The sequence below is a fragment of the Acanthochromis polyacanthus genome, chromosome 9 (genome assembly GCF_021347895.1).
Source record: "Acanthochromis polyacanthus isolate Apoly-LR-REF ecotype Palm Island chromosome 9, KAUST_Apoly_ChrSc, whole genome shotgun sequence".
NCBI classification, from domain to species: Eukaryota; Metazoa; Chordata; class Actinopteri; family Pomacentridae; genus Acanthochromis; species Acanthochromis polyacanthus.
In genome coordinates, this window is record NC_067121.1 from 30,959,454 (window position 1) to 30,979,895 (window position 20,442).

A 20,442-nucleotide genomic window follows, 5' to 3' on the forward strand; every position below is an offset into this window, starting at 1 on the left:
AATGGACAAAATCTGACATTGAACTCAAAACAGCTCACTTCCTGTTGGGTTTGGAATGTGGCTGTCACTGACTTTTTGTTCAGCCTGATGTGCTTCATATGTGTACCAAATTTGGTAGATACACCCCCTGTCAAAAGTTGTAGGACAGGTTCTACTTTATTTGAATGAGAAAGTGTCCTAAAACTTTTGACAGGGGGTGTATTTATCGCCTACATACAAGACTGGACAGAACATTAAGCAAATAAACAAAAAAATCTAAATTAATAGCTAGTTCATCAAACTGTCCAGTTAATTTCGGATTTCTGAATCACTGAAAAGTCCGTCTATGTGTGATGACAATCTAACTAGCATTTGCAAAGAGTAAAATATAGAAAATATCCTGACAGCAGTGATGGAGCTCAGAACTCAGCTCTGTAACTAAGGATTTGTCTGTGTGATAGCTCACAGCAGGATTTACTGTTTGATTTGGATCAATCCTGTCTCCATGTTGGGGATAATTCATAATTAAAAGGAGTCAAGATACGTGAAGCTCTTTTATATGGAGCTGCTGCTGTTTGATGAGGCAGGTATTTCATAAACTCAGAGGAAAGACTTCTACAAACAACCAGAAGCAACAAACTAAACATCAGCTCCGGTTTTGTCAAAATCCAGAATACATTTATTATTGGTAAGTATCATTAATCTGACCTGCTAAAGTCTGTCTTCAGTTTAATTTTGTTCGACATTTGATATGAAATTGTTTTGCTAAATGTGATGCTTTTTGATTAATACTGGAACTAAAACATGGTAATTTGTAAATCCAGCAGTATGCAGTTTAGTGTGCTATGTTGAAAATAATACTGAAACATTACTAGATACAACCTAGTACAATTACTGTAGTAAAATGATCAAAGCCGAGATGCTTAGATGCCATCAGAATAATGGAAAGGAGTATTCGTCTGAAAGTAAATCGCATTTGCTAGTTAGCTCTACGGTAGCTCCTTCATGTCCATGTTGTTGATCATAAACCGAGCATTTCACACATTAACCCTTTTTTGTGCTGTATTTGATGAAAAAAAAACCCCACTGACTATATTACAGTTAATCCTGGAAGGAGCATCAATATCTGTTTCAAATCATGAAAATTGTTTTAAAAAAAAACATATTTGGACAGCTAAACTATCAGCAAACTTACACAGGTAAGTAATGAGTATTTGATCCATAGAAAAACACATTTTTTTACTCAACTCTAAACTAAAATGTTCCACTATAATAAACAAAGGTTGTCTCTTGATCAACAACTACCAGATCCAGCCATAGACTGCGTGTAGAAGATGGATTTAGTGAACATGATACCACCCATTGGTTTGTGGACTGCTGTTCTGTAGCCTTGAGTTTGGAATTTAGGATTTTCTGAAGTCATTTCCACATCGGCATCACTTTTCAGACCCACATCCATGTTTTATATCCAGTCTATGGATACAGCTCAGTTCACAGACCAGTGGAAATAGGATCAACGGGTAAGTGTACAGTGGGAGAGTGATACAGCGGAAACCATTCATAAGCTCCAAAAAATAAGACCGTTAGGATTAAATTTGCAGAATAAAATGCACTAAAAGACAGCAGCTTTCAAAAAGGTGTGTGAGAGACCAAATTCAGCCTACGAGGATCTGATGGTGGAGAGTTTGTGTGGAAAAAGCCAGGATATGGTAACAAATGGAGGTGGGAATGTCAAAGTCTGTCGCTGGTTTTCTTACCGAGGTGTCAGTGAACTCATATTTATTGATGGAAACATGAAGTCTGAAGTGTCGAAGGACGCCAGACACCTGCTGAATGAACGTTTTCCTCAGGAGAAAATCAAAATCTTAGCTAAGGGATTACGGCACACACTTTGACCTGGACCTGAACGACACAGAGCACCTATGGGTGCAAACTATCGAGAAAAAATATCTCACTTCTTTGATGCTGCTGAAAGCTCTCCTGCCCGAAACTTTCACCGCAGCTTTTACAGAGACTGGTCAATTCTGGTGCCAGACGCAGCCGAGCAGCTCTGCAAGCTAATGACTGTCAAACTGAAAACTGTAACTGTGATCTTTAGTGAAGCCACTGGATGTCCAAATGTATTACTGTCCTCATTCTGAACCGTGTATCAAGTGTTCATTTAAAGTCTGACAGTCTGATTTTTGTGGAAAATGTTTCCTTGACAACTGCACATCTGTTATCTTCATTTAAAATAAATGCCACGTGCCTTGACATATTGTTATCTAGTGAAATGAAATTCATGCATTTTTAATTGAGGCTCAAGTTTTTCTTTTTGGTGCCACCGTGTTTCCCTGCAAATCACAATTCTGAGCCTGATGTTGGTGCTGGAGGAAAAATCTTCAAAAACACTGAGATTCAATCCCTATGGGCCACAAATGCTTTTATTTCAGGGCAGTCAACCCTATATTATCAGTATAGTTCAATCTGAGTCAAAGCAGTTGCACTAAAACACTCACATTGCCATGCCTAAAGCTTATTAACTGTATGTATATAGAGATAGAAGAACCCTCTCTACCGTCACACGGGCTTTAAGAGCAGTGTTGGAGCTCAGTGTGGTGGCTCTGGGTCGTCATCTTAGTTGTACCTGACGATCATGCATGCAGACCGATGCAAACACAGTGCTATTCATGCTACAACAGCAATAGAGCTGGTTTATTCTCACTTTGCCGGCCCATTCTGTTGAACATAATAGAACCTCTGCAGCACATTTTCAATCAGATATCGGTGGAAAAATGCTTTGGCTTGTTTGTATTTGCTTAAACCAGTCACAGTGGAGTTATGCAAGGGTTTCAGCTTCAGTGTTCCTTCTAAATAGTGATGACTGGAATTGTTTTGGTGGAACTTTAGCATTGGGGTGACAAGCACAGTGATTAAAATGGATAATTCACCCCCCAAAAAACTGGTAAAGCTTCCTTACTTGGATGCACAATCCAAATCCTCTGCAAAACTTGAAATTTTCACAGTGCAACGATGCTGCTTGGAGATTCCCGTTGTTCTTTCCTGTAAAGAAGAAAACAGACTAAGCTGAGTGAAATGAGCTACCAATGGCTGGTTTATCCTACATCCTGAGTCAGACTAGCTTTGGCCTGCTACAAGCATGAATTTGCTTAATCTCTCAGCTAATTCAAAAAGAAGCAAAGACGTGAAGCTGAGGTCATAGACTGGCACCGATCCGTCACCAAAGTGGCCACAACTTCAGTTATTTGTATTTGTGCAGAACTTTAAGCCTGATACAATTTAAATGGGAGATTTATGGAAAAATTTCCCCCCTGGACAGTTGTCATGAATGAGGAAATCAGCTACAGAGACCAAAACAGCTCCTTCTTCCAGGCTGTAAACATGTTTACTTATGCTGTAAGTTGGGCTGTTTAACATGGGGGTCTATGGGGATTAAATCACTTTTGTTGTCATTTGAGTAACTGCAGTTTTTGGCACCTCCATGTTGGCATCATTTTTCAGCCCTGGAGGTTGCCGCTTGCTAAAGCCACACCATTTGTGTTGCTAACAAGCGATGAAATCTAACTTGACTATTTGCAGATTATGATTTAACATACATCAGCTGTGACCACTGCATCATTTTTATGCTGCTTTTACTTCAGTATAAAAAAAAGTGAATGCTTCTCTCACCACCAGCTAAAACTGTCCAGCATGAAGACAAACCTTCAGGTTTCTATATCTGTCCCCAGACTGGGAGTGTGAAGGAGTGATGAGAAGATGTGTATGACTACATCCCACAAATATTTCTTCACTCTCTCTCCTTTCCGTCATCCTGTGCCCTGCAGCTCTCTGTGAGAAACATCAATATCACTGACAGATGGTTGAAGCACAGCAAGAGTGAGGAGAAAAAAATCTAACAGCTACATACAGTAGGACTATTTGTGCCGTGCGTAATTCCTCATCCAGTTTCATTTAAAGCCCCAGAATTTCCATTTGTGTCGATGCTAAATGAGGCTCTGATTCCTGAATATTCATACAGTTGCGATGCGGCACGCGTGGCTGACTGATAAAAACTGCACAGCGCATTAAAGTCAGTAGCATCTTAATAAATTCACTTTCACCTGTCACATTACCACTAAAGACTGACAATTAACGTGGAGGGGAAGAGCATGATGCAACGCGGCTCGTGCACGTGGCTGACATGCAGCGGAGCTCTAATAAGGAGATTTGACTTTGAATGCATCATGATGCGCTGACGTGTTTTGTGTGGCTACTTGTCAGCAGCGGGTCTAATAAGTTGAGAGTGTGACTTGTTGTTGTGAATATGCTGGAGTTTATATGGGCTGCATGATGAATAGCTGGTGTCAGGTGTTACCATGGGGATGATTACTTGAAAGCAGCCAAGGCAGTATAAGCATTTGGGATTTCTAGCCAACCCATCAAATGCTTGGCAGGCCATTTATTTCGAATATACAGGTAGTTTCAGGCGATAAGAATCAGCCTGTGTGCGTGCGTGTGTGTCACTTTGTGATGTAGACAAAAAAAGATCAGACTGAATTCCAGCCATACAGCCTCTTCCCATTTAATTACAAACCTGCAGTGACACATATCACTGTCAGCATCGGCGTCGCTGACCTCGGTAACAGGACCAGACAGTGCGACACACTGGCTCGCCCCTGCTCTCGACTCGGACTGCGAGGAAGTGTTTTTGTTCCTTGTCTCTCCTCATCTTGCCAGCGAACTGTAAAGCCCTCCACATGTAGAGAAGAGTCCCTGAAGCCAGCCAGCCAGCCTTCTCACTCACGGCCTTGTTACTAACACGCCCCACAGGCCACAACAAAGGAGGCTCTGAAAACAAGCTCTCAAAACTTTGACTGGCAGCCTGGTGGTTGCGATCCGCCCCGATGCTCCACACACATACTTTGCAGATTTGGAGAGATAGGAGTTAAGCTCAGGATCCACCAATCCCCCTTTGGTCTCCTTTTCTTTTCTTTGCCAATTTGGGACATCTGCTCTGAGACCACAGCATCACACGCCCCCACTACGTTTGCTCAAAAGCCTAAAGTCTGTCTCTTCCTGCCCCTCTCTATCTATGGCCTTTCCCCTCCCCTAGTGGGGATTTGTGATTCAAACTGGGCTGAGGGACCTAAACCCCTCTATCTCATCAGCAAACATACAAATGCATAATCTGCTCTTTCTTTCCATCCCATTCACATGCATGCTAATGATCTCTGTTGGCCCCTCTTTTCACTCAGAGCTCACTGCTTTGGGGCTTTGAAACGCACCCTGGCAGACAGGCTGTGCTCTTTCAGACTCTGCATCAGGCTGGATTTTGTTATATTTCCTACAATGGACAGTGTTACAGTGTTTTCTGTGACGGTCTACCCTTCGTGGCGACATGACAGTGCAGTCATGGCCTCCTGGGCAAAGCAGGCGCAAAACTCAGCCGTGAAATATCACATCCTCGTCTTGTCAGAGTCATGTTTAGCAGCCAACAATTAGTGTGACATTTTAGGAAGTACACTTTCTCGCTAAGAGTTAGATAAGAAGATTGATATCACTGTCTGTATGTCTGTGAGGCAAATACGAAGCTGAAGCAGGTATCCAGTTAGCTCAGCTCTATGAGCTCTGGGCTACTTTCAGGGTAATTTCATTACCTTCACTTTAAAGCTCCTATCTTGGTCATTATAAGGACAAGACATACTTCCTATAGAACAGTCTGGGTATCTTACATGATTTGATATGATAATGCTTGCAGATTTTTACATTAGCTTTCTTATCAAGGAAATGTTTTTCGTGTATCTTACCATAAAATGCTGGCAGTGGAGGTGTCTTTTCATGGTTATGTAGAGGAGAATGTTATGAATCTGAAAAGTAAATCCATTATTTTGGGTTTCATTTTCATTCTAAGTATCAGAAACTTTGCCGAAATTTGCTGTAATTTCAGAACTGGATCTAGCATCATCCAAAAGAGTAGATTCTACAGTTTATTCTAAGAGCTGTAGTTTGTAGCAACTGGACTTGAAAATGTTTCTTGAAGGCATTTTGCCTTTCATCCAACGGGAAACCAATAGGAGGAGGTGAAACATCTTCAAGTCCACTTGCTTTTTGCTGAAACTTGTATAATGACCAGGGTGATAGATGTGTTGCATTGTTAAACTATCAGGGCTTCATGTTTATGGTATTATTTTAGTGTGTACACATATGTAATGATTACAAAGCTCTTGCTCGCCTCTTTATAGTGATATAACATTAACATACCATTACATAGAGCTGTTTCTGTCTTTGAAGCAATGCAGTGATTGCATTACGTAGACTAATGGGTGTGGAGATGGATGCAGAGCTGTATGCGGATGGTAACTATGATTAAATATGATACAAGTTCAGTCTTATTTTTCCCACCAGCACTTTGTCACACAGGCAACCAGCTGGTATTTTTAGAAAGGTCAAGTCATGCGGTTTCATTTGATGGTTACACCTCGCTGCAGTAAATACTTTAAGAGCAATTCAGCAGAGAATAAGAGAGGTGAATTTGAATGCAAAGTGTGTTTGTGTTAAGTTAACAGGAAGACAACCTAGTTTGGTTCTTTACAAATAAGACTCCCACCACCTCTAAAGTTCACTAAAAGACAAATCATACCTTGTTTGAGTAATCCCTACAGAAATGTAGAACGTGAACGTAAGTTACAGTTATAACCCTGCGTCACTTTCGGGCATTCGAGGCTTCATTCGCCTAGTTTAACTCAATATAGCGTCGCATTCGGCATGTCTGTCAGCTACTTCTAAATTAAAGAATGTTCAGTGGTTCATTTTACACATCCTGGTGTTCATTTCATCACTCACTATAAGCAACTTGAAAAGTGAAAGACTCAGCGGAAAACTTTTTTTTTACCTTATTAACACGTCCATATGGTGTTTGTGTACGCTGGAAGACACAATGTGAGCGAAAAAAAAAAAAAAAAACACTTTGAAACTGCAGCGAACTGCCAAACCAAAAACTTCCGAAAATGTAACTTCAATACACAGAGATGGGATTTTAGGGGTTTCATCAAAGACCAGAGAAGGGCTTTGAATGATTACTCGGTGGGATAATACTCGTATGACAATTTCTGGACTAACCACAACCTCTGGGCTCATTCATCTTTTGCCTGCTGTGACCTTTAACCCAAGACTGTCTGCAGCTTACGAAAAATACATAAAAGCACTGAATAAACAATATCTGTTTTGCCAGATTGCTAGATACTGTAATACACAACTGCTCTAAAATGGTATATTTTCATCCCAAAGTGAATAAGTATGTTTTCCAAAATGCATCAGTTTAATACAACACAGCTCCAAACTAACGGGCAGCAGTGCTTTATCCCAAATCCCTCCTCATCCTTACATCCTCTCCTAATTCCTTCCTCGCTCCCTTCGTCCTCCTGACCTCAATCGCTGCTCTGTCCCTGCTGATTCTCCTCAAACTGTGGAGGCTGTGGCCCAGAGATCAGCAGCCCTGGCAGCAACAGAACTGTATCAGGATGGTGGACGTGGAAGAGGAGGGAGGGAGGGATGGAGGGGTGGTTTAGCAGCTAGCAGCCATTTTTCTGATGCACAGTATCCCGTCCTTCAAACCCAACAGGGTGCTGACACCCGTTAATCAATGGCCGTGACTTTAGAGGCCATTTAATGGATCACACACGCCGCAGAACTCCAGCCACCAACAGGAGGAGGTGGGCAAAGCCTCTCCGAGCACAAAATGCACCGTCATGCTAATCGGCCCATCCCTGCAACACTGAGGGCTTTTACGAGGACGGTGCTGGGAGGTAAAAAGGCAGAACTGGGAAGCATTATTTACCACCGCAGACATGTGAGAGTGTTCCTGTGTTACAGCTTTTTTTTTTTTAATTAAATGTGAACAAATCATTTGAGGGGAAAATTGAGTATTTCCGTAATGAGACATTCCACAGCTCCCCCATTTATGTTTTCCATTAGATGTGAAGCTGCAGCAAAGATTACGGTTGCATTTAGTGCCAGCTGCTTCACAGAAATGCTCGCATATAATACTTGAAGACCAGGGTGAGAGAGTAACGGATTATCTTTAACAAGATTACAATAATCTGGTTATGAGAAATGGTAAATGTAATCCATTAATTTGGATTAAATGAAGAAGAATGTCTCGTAACTTTATGGCTTTGTAGGGGATTGCAGATTGAAATGCAAAATTATGAGCAAATTAATATATATATATATATTTTCTAAAGGTTCTTAATGGCTAATTAGTGTGTCAGGAAGCAAAATTAAATTAAGTAATTTATTACATACACTTTGCTTTCTTATAATAATGGAATATAGCTGTAGCTGTGGAGTACTGAAGGTGATTCTGTAGAGGCTGAGCTGCATATTCTATCTATAATCCTACTGATATAATCAATGACAGGGATGTGGATTAATCAAAGCTTTATGCAAACAAGGCTTCACAGATAATATAGTTGACCTTTTTAATAATAAAGTCAAAAATGCATGACCGTCAAAGCTGTTTCTGGAACATTTTGGAGATAAAAAGTTTCCTTTCGACTGTCATATATAATTAAAGCACAGCGTCACATGCTACGCTTTTCCAGCAACACTGCAGCTATCTGGTCTCTATGCACTGTTTCCTTCATGTGCTTCCTGCTCACCCTCAACACCCCGCCGTACAGTATCTCTCGGAATATTCAATTAAAATAGAAGCCATTTTACATAAAAATTAGTGCTGAAAAGACTTTGATTTCCATTTGTGCTTGCGGTGCAGAGATGCAGAAATTCCTCCACGCACGCACACACCCGTAGCGAGTAAAAGAAGCCGGTAACACCTCGTTAAAAAGCCCGAGATTTTTGTGTCTTCTCCTCACAGTTTGGGCTTAGTGCTGCATGCGCTTCACCATAAAGAGGGTAGTTTTCCATTGATGAGCCGGCGCAGGCAGCTTCAGCACCAGCAGCAGCAGCAAATCACTACTCTGTTAAAAGGCCCTGATGCGTAGCAAACTCTCCTGCCAAGCCTCCTCGCTCCAAATCTGCCTGCTTGCAGACCCCCTGTAATTGGAGGCATTAAACTTGCTTTGGACAGGATGGCAAATGAGTGCTTTGAGCTTGGAAGAGAACTGACTGGTGCATTCAGAAAGGGTACACCAGTAGATGCAGCTAAATCTGACAAATCACTGCCAATCCAGCAGATCTGTGCGTGAGTGGAGGGTGCATAGTTGAGCATTTGAATGTGCTGCTAGTCTTTTTTTATTTTTCCCTCCGTGGGATCTGTCTTGGCGGGTGTTAGCGATTATGTGCAGGCAGTATAACAGACGAGCTGCCGTTAATCTTGCAGTAATCGTCTGGGATCACCGCGGTGATGTCGGGATTTGATGTTGAACCGAAGACTTGTCTGGTCAACGATGAGCAACCAGCAGCCATGAAATAAAAACTGTCTGTCACGCTGCCGTTGCTCCCTTCAGCTCTCCCGTCCACCGCTCACGAAAACCTCAGCGAGGAAGTGTCGCAGCTGATTTCTCACCACTTAATGGTCCGTAATAAAATAATGAGATATTTTCCTTTCGCTTTGCTGCCATTTTGCATCATCTTTAAGATGCAGCAGTGAAAGAACATTACACATTCGGCTGTGCTGAGATGGGAGGGTTGGAGTGCTGTCTCTGGAGAGCAGCGAGCCAGAGCAGGCCTGCAAAGCTGGAAACGGTTCAATGTCAATGTTTGGCGGTAAACAGGGCGAAAACTCTCACTTTTGACATTGTGTCGGATCTCGGATGTAACCGCAAATACAGTGAAGCCGTGATTGAAAGCTCAGGCCCTCGAAAAAATGCAGACTGTTAGCGAAGGAATTCCTTCTCTTCCTGCATAATAGCGTCCTCCAAGGTCAAGAGTCGCTATACATGAACAGAAAGAACAAACTGTATCACCACAAAGCGTTTATCCAGGATCTCCCCACAGAGCTGGTGATAAATGCCAAGTGGCTCGGCGTTGACCTGGTACGTGTACATCCTCTGAGAGCAGCAGGCATGATTAGAGAATATGCAGCGAACTCAACGCCAGTCTTCCCTTTGGTGGCCGATCATGCAGCTGCTGTCTGAGCAGCGACTCAGAGATGGTTAAGTGTGAACCCCGGGAGCCCCCCCTCCCCGACAGATGAGCCTCCTCTCAGTCAATAAAAACAGAAGGTGACAGCTTCACTCATCTGCGCTGGCATCCAAGAGACCCACGGTTTGTATCCTGGACGGCAGATTAAAGCCAAACAACAGGGACATTTGGTGCGGAGCCAGATTAACTTTACCTCCTTAAAGCCTCTCCAGCAGCAACAGAGACTGAAAATCCCCAGAATAGTCCTGTGGTCTCGCTAATTGGCGAGCTGTGTGGACCGAGCTTTGATTAATCTTAAATCTTAATGAGTCCGTCCAAAGCTGCTGTGATATTCCGACTGAGGAGGTAAAACACGCTCGCTTTCTCCCCCTTTTCATCCCTCGGCTGGATGAGAGGAGACCTGGAACTTCGGCCTAGTGAACCCGTGGAGGAATCAAAGAGAATACCAGAGATCCGTTTAATAATTTATTTGCATATGATTATCGTAAAAATACTGAAAGAGAAATGCTTATTTTTGTTCTAGTTTTCTGGCAATTTTTTTTTTTTTTTTTACAATCTAATACACCTTTAATTGCACAGGAAAAAAAAGAAGTCTGCCCTAACAGACACATTTTTCTTCTTTCATTGTGACATATAGTTTCAGATATGTAATGACCGTTTAATTGTAATTTCTCCATCTGTTTGCTCCGCGACAATAAACAAACAAGCATATAAACGAGGGTCATAGAGAGGCCAAAGTCGGGTCTGATAGTTTTAAATGCTGAGCGGATTGGTCTAATACAAATATAGTATTATATACAGGCAGTTGTTTTAAATAGGAAACTGCACTGACAGCTGGCGTGCTGAAGAAAACACACGTGAGGAAAAGTGAACCAAGTGATTTGCTCTACATGGATGTTTGTAGGTCAGGTCAATATTAAGGTCATGACACTATCATCTGGATAGTGACCTTTCAAAATCCCACTGATCTGCAACACGTTTGCCAAAAGGATTAAAAAAAAAAGTACAACACAGCACTACCACGGGCGCTTTTCATTTAAAAAACAAAACAAAAAAACAGATTGAAAGGCCTAACAGCGATCGTACAGTGTTTTTAAAGGTAATTAGTCTGTCTGAGCAGAGCTATTCCACCTTAATCCACTCATTCATGTCTGTCTGGTTTGTCAATGTGTGAAAAAACAAGCATCGTAATAAAAAAGTTAAGCCCAGGTACTCGTAAAAAAACACAAAAAAACCACCTCTTTGCAGGAATAGATAATAACTTAGCATTCAAAACAATGCGTATATGAATCAAATAAGATTAAGAAAACATGGACGTTAAAGCCCATACAGCGAAATGCCACCAAAGCAACAGTTAATGTGGAACCTATTTGTACTTCTCTTACGAACAAACGTTTCCACTTTGGCATGCACATGATGTGTCCCGCACAGTGTCAGTTACATCTCCCCTCTGGCAGAGAGACGGTGTGAAGACTCGGATGCTTTGTACAGATTCGTAACACGTAAATCTCCCAGTACATGTGGAAGACAGTATTTAAGAGGAAGTGGATGAAAAGTGTTTTTTTTTTCTTGTTTCCAAAAAAGAAAATAAAAGAGGAGGATAAAACTATATTTGGTTGGGTTGGAAAAAGAAAAATAATGAAAAAGAAACGATTGATTGATGGTCTAAAGAGGTCAAGCTGTCTTGGAGTTAGTTTCTCAGCAAATGTCTGCTTTATCTTGGCACTGTTGCATCACCTGGTCGCCTCTGTGAGCTCGCCCGTCCTCTGTGTGAGGGTGAAGAGAAGGAAAAGACCGATTCCCAACCAGCAGAAAACACATGCAGACATGCAAACACAACCTGAGAGGGAGCAAGAAGAAGTTTGGCTTTATGTCAATAGTCACAAATCCACAAGTGTCAAGTAATGAACACACACACTGCAATGGAAAGTTCTCTTTAAACAGACATTAAATCTCCAGTGGGAAAGAAATCTCCAAAACGGTCCTCTTTCGCTGCGCAGCCGGAGCTTCCATCTTTTTATTTTTCTTCTTTTTATTTTACATCGGGCTCTCCTGGTCAGAGTTTCTAGGTAGTTTTTTTCATTCGCTCTGTATCCTCCAGTGCGCGGCGGCTCACACTCTGATGGGGAGAGTTTGGCTCATCTGTTGCCGAATGATTTCCTGACTGTTGTCCGGACTCTTCCTGTTGTGTCCGGGCAGCGTTCCTCCCAGCCGCAGCAGGTCCCTGCCAACACAAAGCCACACAGGTCAGCAGCAGGTTCACAGCCACTTTAAACAAAAGGTACAAGTCATTATTACTCCGCTAAGTGCTCTCATTGAAGGTGGATAAAGGTCTAATCCATCTAAGTGTCAGTGCAGCTAAATTCTGCAGAGACTATATGCTTAAATCTCACGGTTATGAACTGTAAAAATATTGCAGCGGGAGAATAAGCTCAAAAGTGCTGATCAGGAGCTTCATCTGCTATAAACAACTGAAATGCCAAGCCAGATCTATTCATCACATGTCCAGATTTAATAAAAGTTCAACATATTTCTCTGCTATCTTGGGGAAAAAAAGCGCTGCAGCTTCCGAGTGTCCTTTGTTCCTCAGCCAGTGTCCTTGTTTTTAAGGCCCTCGTGGCTGAAGATACTCCACAGATAGCGCCGCATCTCATATCCTCTCTCTCCCTCCGTTATCTGCCCCAACATCATTGAGCAGCCAATGGCAGGTGAGCAGCAGCGAGCGTTTCTCCGCCTCAGACGCAAACACAGGAGACGCTCACTAAATCATGCTCTGACAACATGATCCTTTCTCCCTCCTTCTCCTCCTCCTGTTCCTTCTCCATCTATCTGTTTCTGCAGCATACTGATGAGACCATAAATTAATCATTGGCATGTCATCGGCACACAACGACAACATAACATGCATCCACACACACACAAACACACACAGAAGCATCACACACATCCCTTTCCTATTCGCCCATCACGGCATTGGACGCACCCTCCCCTGATGCATTAAAAAGCTCATTAGCAACCTAATTAAACACATTCCTCTCTTTTAGCTTCTCCTCAATCTCCCTTATTACTCACACTTCATCACCTCCTGCTTTTCCACATCAGCAGCTCTGGCTGCTGTCTGTCCTATCACCTACATTCCAGCATCCAGCCAAGTATAGGGGGAATTAAACCGAGGTCAGCCATTACATTTCCACACACAATTAGCTTCACTGAGTCCAAATCCTGGCATAGGAATCGCCCTTGGGGCTCGGTGTTAGAGTGGAACTGTGAGCCAAGGAGCTGGCACCAGACCTGGATGCTCCATGTATGAATTCTGCCTTATGTGTTTGTTGGAAAGAGGATACCATCGCCAGCGCTGGAGACACAGAGTCGTGGATGTGCGCTTGATTCATTATACATCACAAAAGAGCTGAGGATCTAGCATCTAAACCGCAACTAATCATACTGTTGACTGGATGCCAGGCTAACAAAATTCACAACAAACATGTCAGTGAAGGAAAAAAAAAAATCGCTGGAAGATTTGGAGTCACTGCGCTCAGAAACAAAGCAGGAAAACAACTCATCAAGGCGAAGACAGCTACCTATGAATAAGTCAACTGTTACACTTCCAAGAGAAGTGCCAGAGAGAAAGAGGCAGACGCCTGTCTGGCAGCAAAACCCTTCAGCTCAAAGAGGTATCCTCCCAAGTCAACCGAAAGCATAAAACAAACCAAACCAAACAAGCATGAACCTTGTTGTGCCTCTCTTTAGGCCAGCCATAATATTTTCACCGTGACATCTTATTCCAACAACCCAGAGGCGCTACTCTGCTCGTCTCTGTAGCAGGAGTCGTCTTCATCCTGCACTCCACAGCCGTCATATACAATACAGAGGACAATTTCACACCAGGTGAAAGACAAGGGATTGCATCACTGCTTTTTTGTATTTGCTCTATTTCTGCTGGTATTGTAGAAAAACCTGAAAAGCATTTGATGCCTGTATGAGAAAGTCAATAACACAATGATTATATTTTCAGCAAAGGTCGGCTACAGCAGGCGCCAAGTTAGCCACAACACACACAACACTTTATAATTAGAATTCCTCCAAATTTGTTATCAAACATTATAACAATTTAACTCTGAGATACTTTAAATTGACAAGAAGTTGTGGGATAGTGTTGCAGACACATATCCACTTGGTCAAACTTTCTACCCTTCTGAGATATTTTGCTGCAGAAACTGAATTCAGCAAGTCTCTCTGTAAAGTTGCTAAATCTCACAGCAAACTTGCCAAGGTGGCAACATTGCAGTGCTTTCTAAAAAAGACTGAGATATAGCACTTTTCCAAAAGCAGGCGCTTTCCATCCACTTTGCTGCTTCTCCACATTCACTTCAATGCCAGAAAGGTAGTTTCTGATCAATGCTAAGGCACAATTTATGACACTGGTCTTTCTTTATTTTTTTAAAAACAAAAAAATGTGTGGAAAAGCTACTTAAGGCTCAGAGTGAGGGCTCAAGGCGTCGATATGTTTCACATGAAGTGCTCGTTGGAAGGTCGAGGAGCATCTGAGACACCCTTTAAACCCTTCCAACAATGGAACAACTTAACAAAACACACTGCTGTTGGAGGAGAGGAAGGACGCAGAGTTGGAACCTTCATTTCGTTTGCACAGCCGAGTGCAGCGCTACAAATGTTTTTACAGACGCCACATCTGAAGCCAACTCGTCGACAGTTTCACCTTCAGCTGCAGCCCTTTAAAGCACACCTGCCTTCAGGTCTTCTTGGCGGGAAGACGTGTCACAGAGACCGGTTTGCCGACACCTTTAAACTGCGTTTGGACTCACCCTGAGTAGGTGCTGGTCACCACCTTGAGGCTGGCAGCGTTACGGAGCAGCTTGTCCAAGGTGCTGACGATACGGGAGAATTTGGGCCTCAGGTTTCTTTCTTTCATCCAGCACTCTAGCATCAGCTGGTGCAGCACCATGGGACAGTCCATGGGTGGAGGCAGCCGGTAGTCCTGCTCTACTGCCGTCATCACCTGAGGAACAGCGAGACAATGTTAACAGAGTGAAGGTCTACAGGAGGGACTTACTGTAGATTGGGCTGCTTGTGGGCAATTTTTGTGAAATAACAAGAGGTAAGAGGAACAAAATAAAAGCATTACATCCTTCTTTAAAGCTACTGATGATCAAATTAAGTGACAAACAATGGATATTACAGTTACATTTACTTTCAGTGTGAATTAGAAAAAGGTTTGTGGACCAGTCAGCAACTGACAGCGTGCGATGTAACAGTGATGCTAAATGCTAGCATATCCACAGTGATAATGATATAATTGTATAATATTAACAAGTTCATATTATTATTACCTTTTGGGTTTTACTAGACTGTTTTTAGAGGATTTAACGTTCAACATGCTACATCCTGCAGCACCTCTTCTCGTTATCTGCCTGAAACTGTCTCTTTAAGCCCCGCCTCCTGCAAAGCCCAGTCTGCTCTGATTGGTCAGCTGGCCCGATGAAAGTTTAATACCGTAATTATGAGACCTCTTAGTAAAAGCAGAGAAATGTATCTCTAGCAGAAGCCTCTCTAGTAATAATGGTGGACAGGTTGAGGAAGCTGCTCATTCTTCGTTGTTCCACAGTAGTGTTATGTAAATGTGTTACATGCTGTACATATGTAACAGAAGTAAAGCCTGGACTTTAAACGAGGCATTGCAGACAGATAAGGAGCTGTGTTTTCTATGGGAGAGCATTATTAACTTTGGTGTGCACAGAAAAACTACAATACACTAATAGAAGAGAAACCCAAAAAAATGATTTGGGCTCTTTAAACATTTTTAGCATGTTAGCATTTAAGGCTAATGAGAGGGCCATTAGTTTGGCAGGTATCTGGTTAGAACTCAAATTAGTCAAGTGGAAAAAATCTGAAAATTGCTTGGTTATTAAATGTCATCTATTCAGGGTGTTGAATAACTGTGGCTAATTTCATCTGGTATCTGAAATTATATTTTACTCAAAACCAACTGTGAACTTCATGATGGCACCAGACGAAAAATTTAAAAAAAAAAAAATCACTGAAATCATTAGTTAATTCTCTAAAGAGGATGATTATCTGTATAAAATGTGCCAAAAAATTTACAGCAACCTTTTCAAAAATAAAATAAATAATAAAAAATAGAAGCTAGCTTTGCTGTCCACAGAGCTCCTCCGCCGCCATGGAAAGCAACATGAACACGTTTCAAATAAAATGAGCATTTAAATTTCATTTACTACGCTAGATATCAACCCAGAAAATCGCGCAGGACTTCAGCAGATTAGATGTGGCAGCTCCACAAAGCGCCGCCATTTGGCTCTGACTCATTCGTATTATGCTCGTTCCGTTTGGCCTTTGTTAGCGCGGTGTAAGAGTAATCACCGGTGACTGTATTATGTCACGCTGTCACATATTCCACTCTTTCTTTACAAACTATAAAAACAATATTCTCAAATTTGTCACTTCAGAGCCGGAGTGATTGATGGGAGGAACAATACGTGAAGGAGAGACACATTGGCTCATTGATTTGATTTCGCCTAGCAACTGCATTTGCCTCCATAAGCTCTGTATGGGTTTTAACTCCCCACAACAATAAAAAATTGCCATTTGGGAACAATAAAGTATTTCTGCTGCACTCCTCTTCTCCTGCTGCTTGTCCTTTGATTTTTATGTCGTGCTTCTAGCCAGCGAGTACCTCTGTTTATATCTCGTATTTGTTGACTCTGTTGCTTATTGAGCGATGACTGTGGCACAAAGGCTATTGGGAACAATAGAAGGCCTCTGCTTTGATGCTTTCATTACTGCATGTGGGTTTTGTCTTGAAAGTTATACATACATTACTGGCATTTTTCATTTTGGCTCCTTTTTTTCCCGGTTGCTTTATCGCTATCAGCCTTACAAGTCTCTTTTTGAAGCACAATACAGAGCAAATATTCCTCGGAGAATTAAGTGGAGGTGTACACATTGCTTCAGTACTTTGTTCAGGGAGGGGGAACCAAGAGATTTCTCTTTTCTTTCCTCACAGCTCACTGCTGTAGTTACAATGTCTGTGCAGTGCAGATAGCCTACAGGTAACAACGCCCGTAAAAAAAAAAAAAAAGAAAGAAAAAAAGAAGAAGCCTTTCCTGAGTATGCCTTTGTGAGTGTGAGGAGGGAGGCTTTGCCGTATGGATTTGTAGGGGGGTGGGCTGCAAATAAGGTGGTAAAAAACTAGAACACAGGCACACAGCTGCACCAGCATCTGCAGCGAGGAGATAAAGACAGCAGAACAGGCCCGGGTCCAACATGTCACGCTGGAAATCAAAGCCACAGCAGCTCAGAGAAACTCTCAGCTGGCCCTAAACTTAGACATAACACTCCTTCCATGTGCATTTTGGCATGTAGATGTGTGTCAAGCGAACTCACGTCTTGGTTGCTCATGTCCCAGTATGGCCTCTCTCCGTAGGACACCACCTCCCACATGACGATGCCGTAACTCCACACGTCACTGGCAGACGTGAACTTCCTGAAGGCAATGGCCTCCGGTGCCGTCCACCGAATGGGAATCTTCCCTCCCTAAAACACACATAAAGAGTTGGGGGATGGTATCGACACCCCGGAGGACACTAGAACGACACGCACACGCAGAAAAAAAAGCGAACGCAAATTTCACAGACGCTCTCGCAGGCAAATATTGGCACACATGATCACTCGCACATACATCCATATGCACACGAGAACCAAGTGGAGGGGATCAAATTAGCAGGCTTAATTAAGCATGAACAGAGTATACAAACATTGAGGAGCACAGTTTGAACCCACACACACACAGTTCACTGACCAGGGAGCTCGTGTAAGTCGGGTCAGCGGATGTGTCGTCCAGAAAGCGTGACAGGCCGAAGTCAGAGACCTTGCAGACCAAGTTGCTGTTGACCAGGATATTCCGGGCGGCGAGGTCTCGGTGCACATAGTTCATGTCTGACAGGTACTTCATCCCCGCAGCGATGCCGCGCAGCATCCCGACCAGCTGCGTCATCGTGAAGCGGCCGTCGTTCAGCTGCAGGAACATGGTCGGAGAGACGAAGAGGGAGGCAGGAGGAGGCGGTTAATGAACAGGGAGGAGTGAAAAATGAGAAAAGATGTGTTGAAATATGGAGAAGCAGACGGTTGGGACGAGTACGGGAGATAAGAGGAGCACCAGAGGGAGCCAATCAGTCACCGAGGCCACATAAACATGACATCTGTCAAAATGCTTCACGGCTGCTCCTGACAGTCACTGACAGCTGACCTTTTCGTGCATGCTGTCCAATTAGCTGATTAATTAGACTCTTTACTGTCATACTAAAGTTATTAGGGCTCAGTATTGACTCCACACGGAAACCGAAATCAAACCAGACCTCTGCAGGTATCCATTCCACTCTGTGACTGATAAACTAGTTGTGGGTACAGGCTGTACACGGCTGTTAACGTGGGCCCTTTCACACTAAAAGCTTTCCTTGCATTTTTTTTTTGCTTACAAACATTAAAGCAAAGTCAGGCTGTCAACTAGATTACAATGGCACGTTGCTCAGAGCTGTTTTTCCTTATTTGAAAGTCCTTGATTTGCAGAATTTTGCTTTTTGTGTGTGTGTGTTAACATCTGAGAAGCATGAAACAAAGCTTAGATTAGCCCTTTCAAGGTTTAATTTACAATTCTCCACATTTGTGAAGCGCACCACAAAATCAAAATCACAATAAAATCAGCACCCGCTCCGACCTGTGCAGCCTTGTGAACCGGGATGTGCGAGAGCTGAACTAAGACGAATCAATGGAATGTCAATATACAATTAAAAAATGGATAGGAATTTCTGCAAAACTGAATGAAGCTACGCTGCGAGGTTTTCTCTCATGACCTGAATTTTTAATACGAGCAGAATCAGGAGAGGGGGGAGGGGGAAAAAAAACGCTATTTTCGACATAATCATTTCCTTCTTTGACTTCACAATGAGAAGGCAAAGAACACAAGACGTGACATGACAAAACCATAAACACGCTGCTTTGTCGTCTGCACACTCCAATGAAGTCTGACAGCCAAACAAGCCAGGATGGATGGATGTATAAACAGCCATGATTCACAGCAGGCCTGCAAAGCCACCGTGGCATGCATGCATGTGTGTGTCTTATTTCTACATATCTGCAAAGCATCTGCATGTGCATGCGTCGTGTATGTGTTCATGTCCTCAGTCGATATTCTCATGTGGGTTGACACACTCCGACAGTTTTTGCATGTGTACGTTTGTGAGTTAACTCTATAGTTTCCTCGTTAGAGCAGAACTCTGAGTTCCTCTGAGTCACAGTCGATGTGACACCGAGCGGGGGTGACGAGAGCACAGACCAGCCAGCTCCTTTTTTTTTTTTTTCCTTTCTTTTTTCTGTTATTTGTGGGACAGCTGGCTGAGAGGAGTGGGTGAGAAGGAGGGAAGAAGCTCCGGCTGGACGATCAGATGTGGGGCTACAACTGATGACGGTTTACATTTTCAATGAATCCTTTTAGAAACTCGAAGAAATCACTGAAGAAATAAAACAGAATAGAGTGAAAGTGTTCATCGGGATTTACAAGAAGTGGTTTGCACTTAAAAGGGAAGCAGATAGTTATTCGATTGATTGACAGATTGTCAGAATTGTCACAGTTGACTGAAGAAAAAATGAGCTTCTTCTTGCCTTTGTATGACATTATATGCTAATAAACGGAAGATGTGTGAGGATGTTGTCTCGGGCTCCACTTTTTTTTTGCCATTTTTCAGACAATTTATCAATTGTACAAGAAAATAAATGACATAACAATTGACAATAGAAGTCCAACAATGATTATTTTTTTATTTTGATTAATCTGTCCATTGTTTTCTCAAGCAAATGGTTGATTTTTCAATTCTGCTTCTACTCCGTCAACACATTATTTGGATGTTTCAAGACATTATGATGGATATTCTTTTTAAATCAACAATCAAAACGGGGCTGCAAGTAATTATCAACTCCATTGCTGACAAATCCATCGATTATTTTTAAAAATTAACTGGTTGTAGCAGTCAGAAAACGGTGAAACATTTCAATCAGCTTGAGGCAATGTTCTTAAATGTCTTGTTTCCTCCAAAAATATTCAGTTTGCTGCCATAGAAGAGAAGAGAAAGCAGAAAGTACTCACATTTAAGAATTAAAATCAGAGGATAAAGAATTTGATTTAACCAGTTAATTTGACTGCTGTTGCCATAATTGATAGAAAATAATTTTTAGTGCAGCCCTGTTTGTTTGGTCCAAGCAACAGCACAAAACACAAACATATTGGGAGTATATATATATATTTTAAACTAGTAAATCAGCACTTTTAAATAGTTTGGAAGCAGCAAAAGC

The 20,442-nt window shown here is 42.3% G+C and overlaps 1 protein-coding gene across 1 annotated transcript in view; it reads right to left on the reverse strand.

The window, feature by feature from the left end:
- Nucleotides 1–10,514: 10,514 nt before the first annotated feature.
- Nucleotides 10,515–20,442, reverse strand: part of ephb3a (eph receptor B3a) — a 36,804-nt gene continuing 26,876 nt past the window's right edge. Inside the window, exons 12-15 of the mRNA XM_022213070.2 lie at nucleotides 17,897–18,112; nucleotides 17,482–17,631; nucleotides 14,886–15,079; nucleotides 10,515–12,286 (exon numbers count right to left, since the gene is read on the reverse strand). Coding sequence (XP_022068762.1) covers nucleotides 12,175–12,286; nucleotides 14,886–15,079; nucleotides 17,482–17,631; nucleotides 17,897–18,112 — 672 coding nt within the window. The 3' untranslated portion in view covers nucleotides 10,515–12,174. The remainder of the gene's footprint in view (nucleotides 12,287–14,885; nucleotides 15,080–17,481; nucleotides 17,632–17,896; nucleotides 18,113–20,442) is intronic.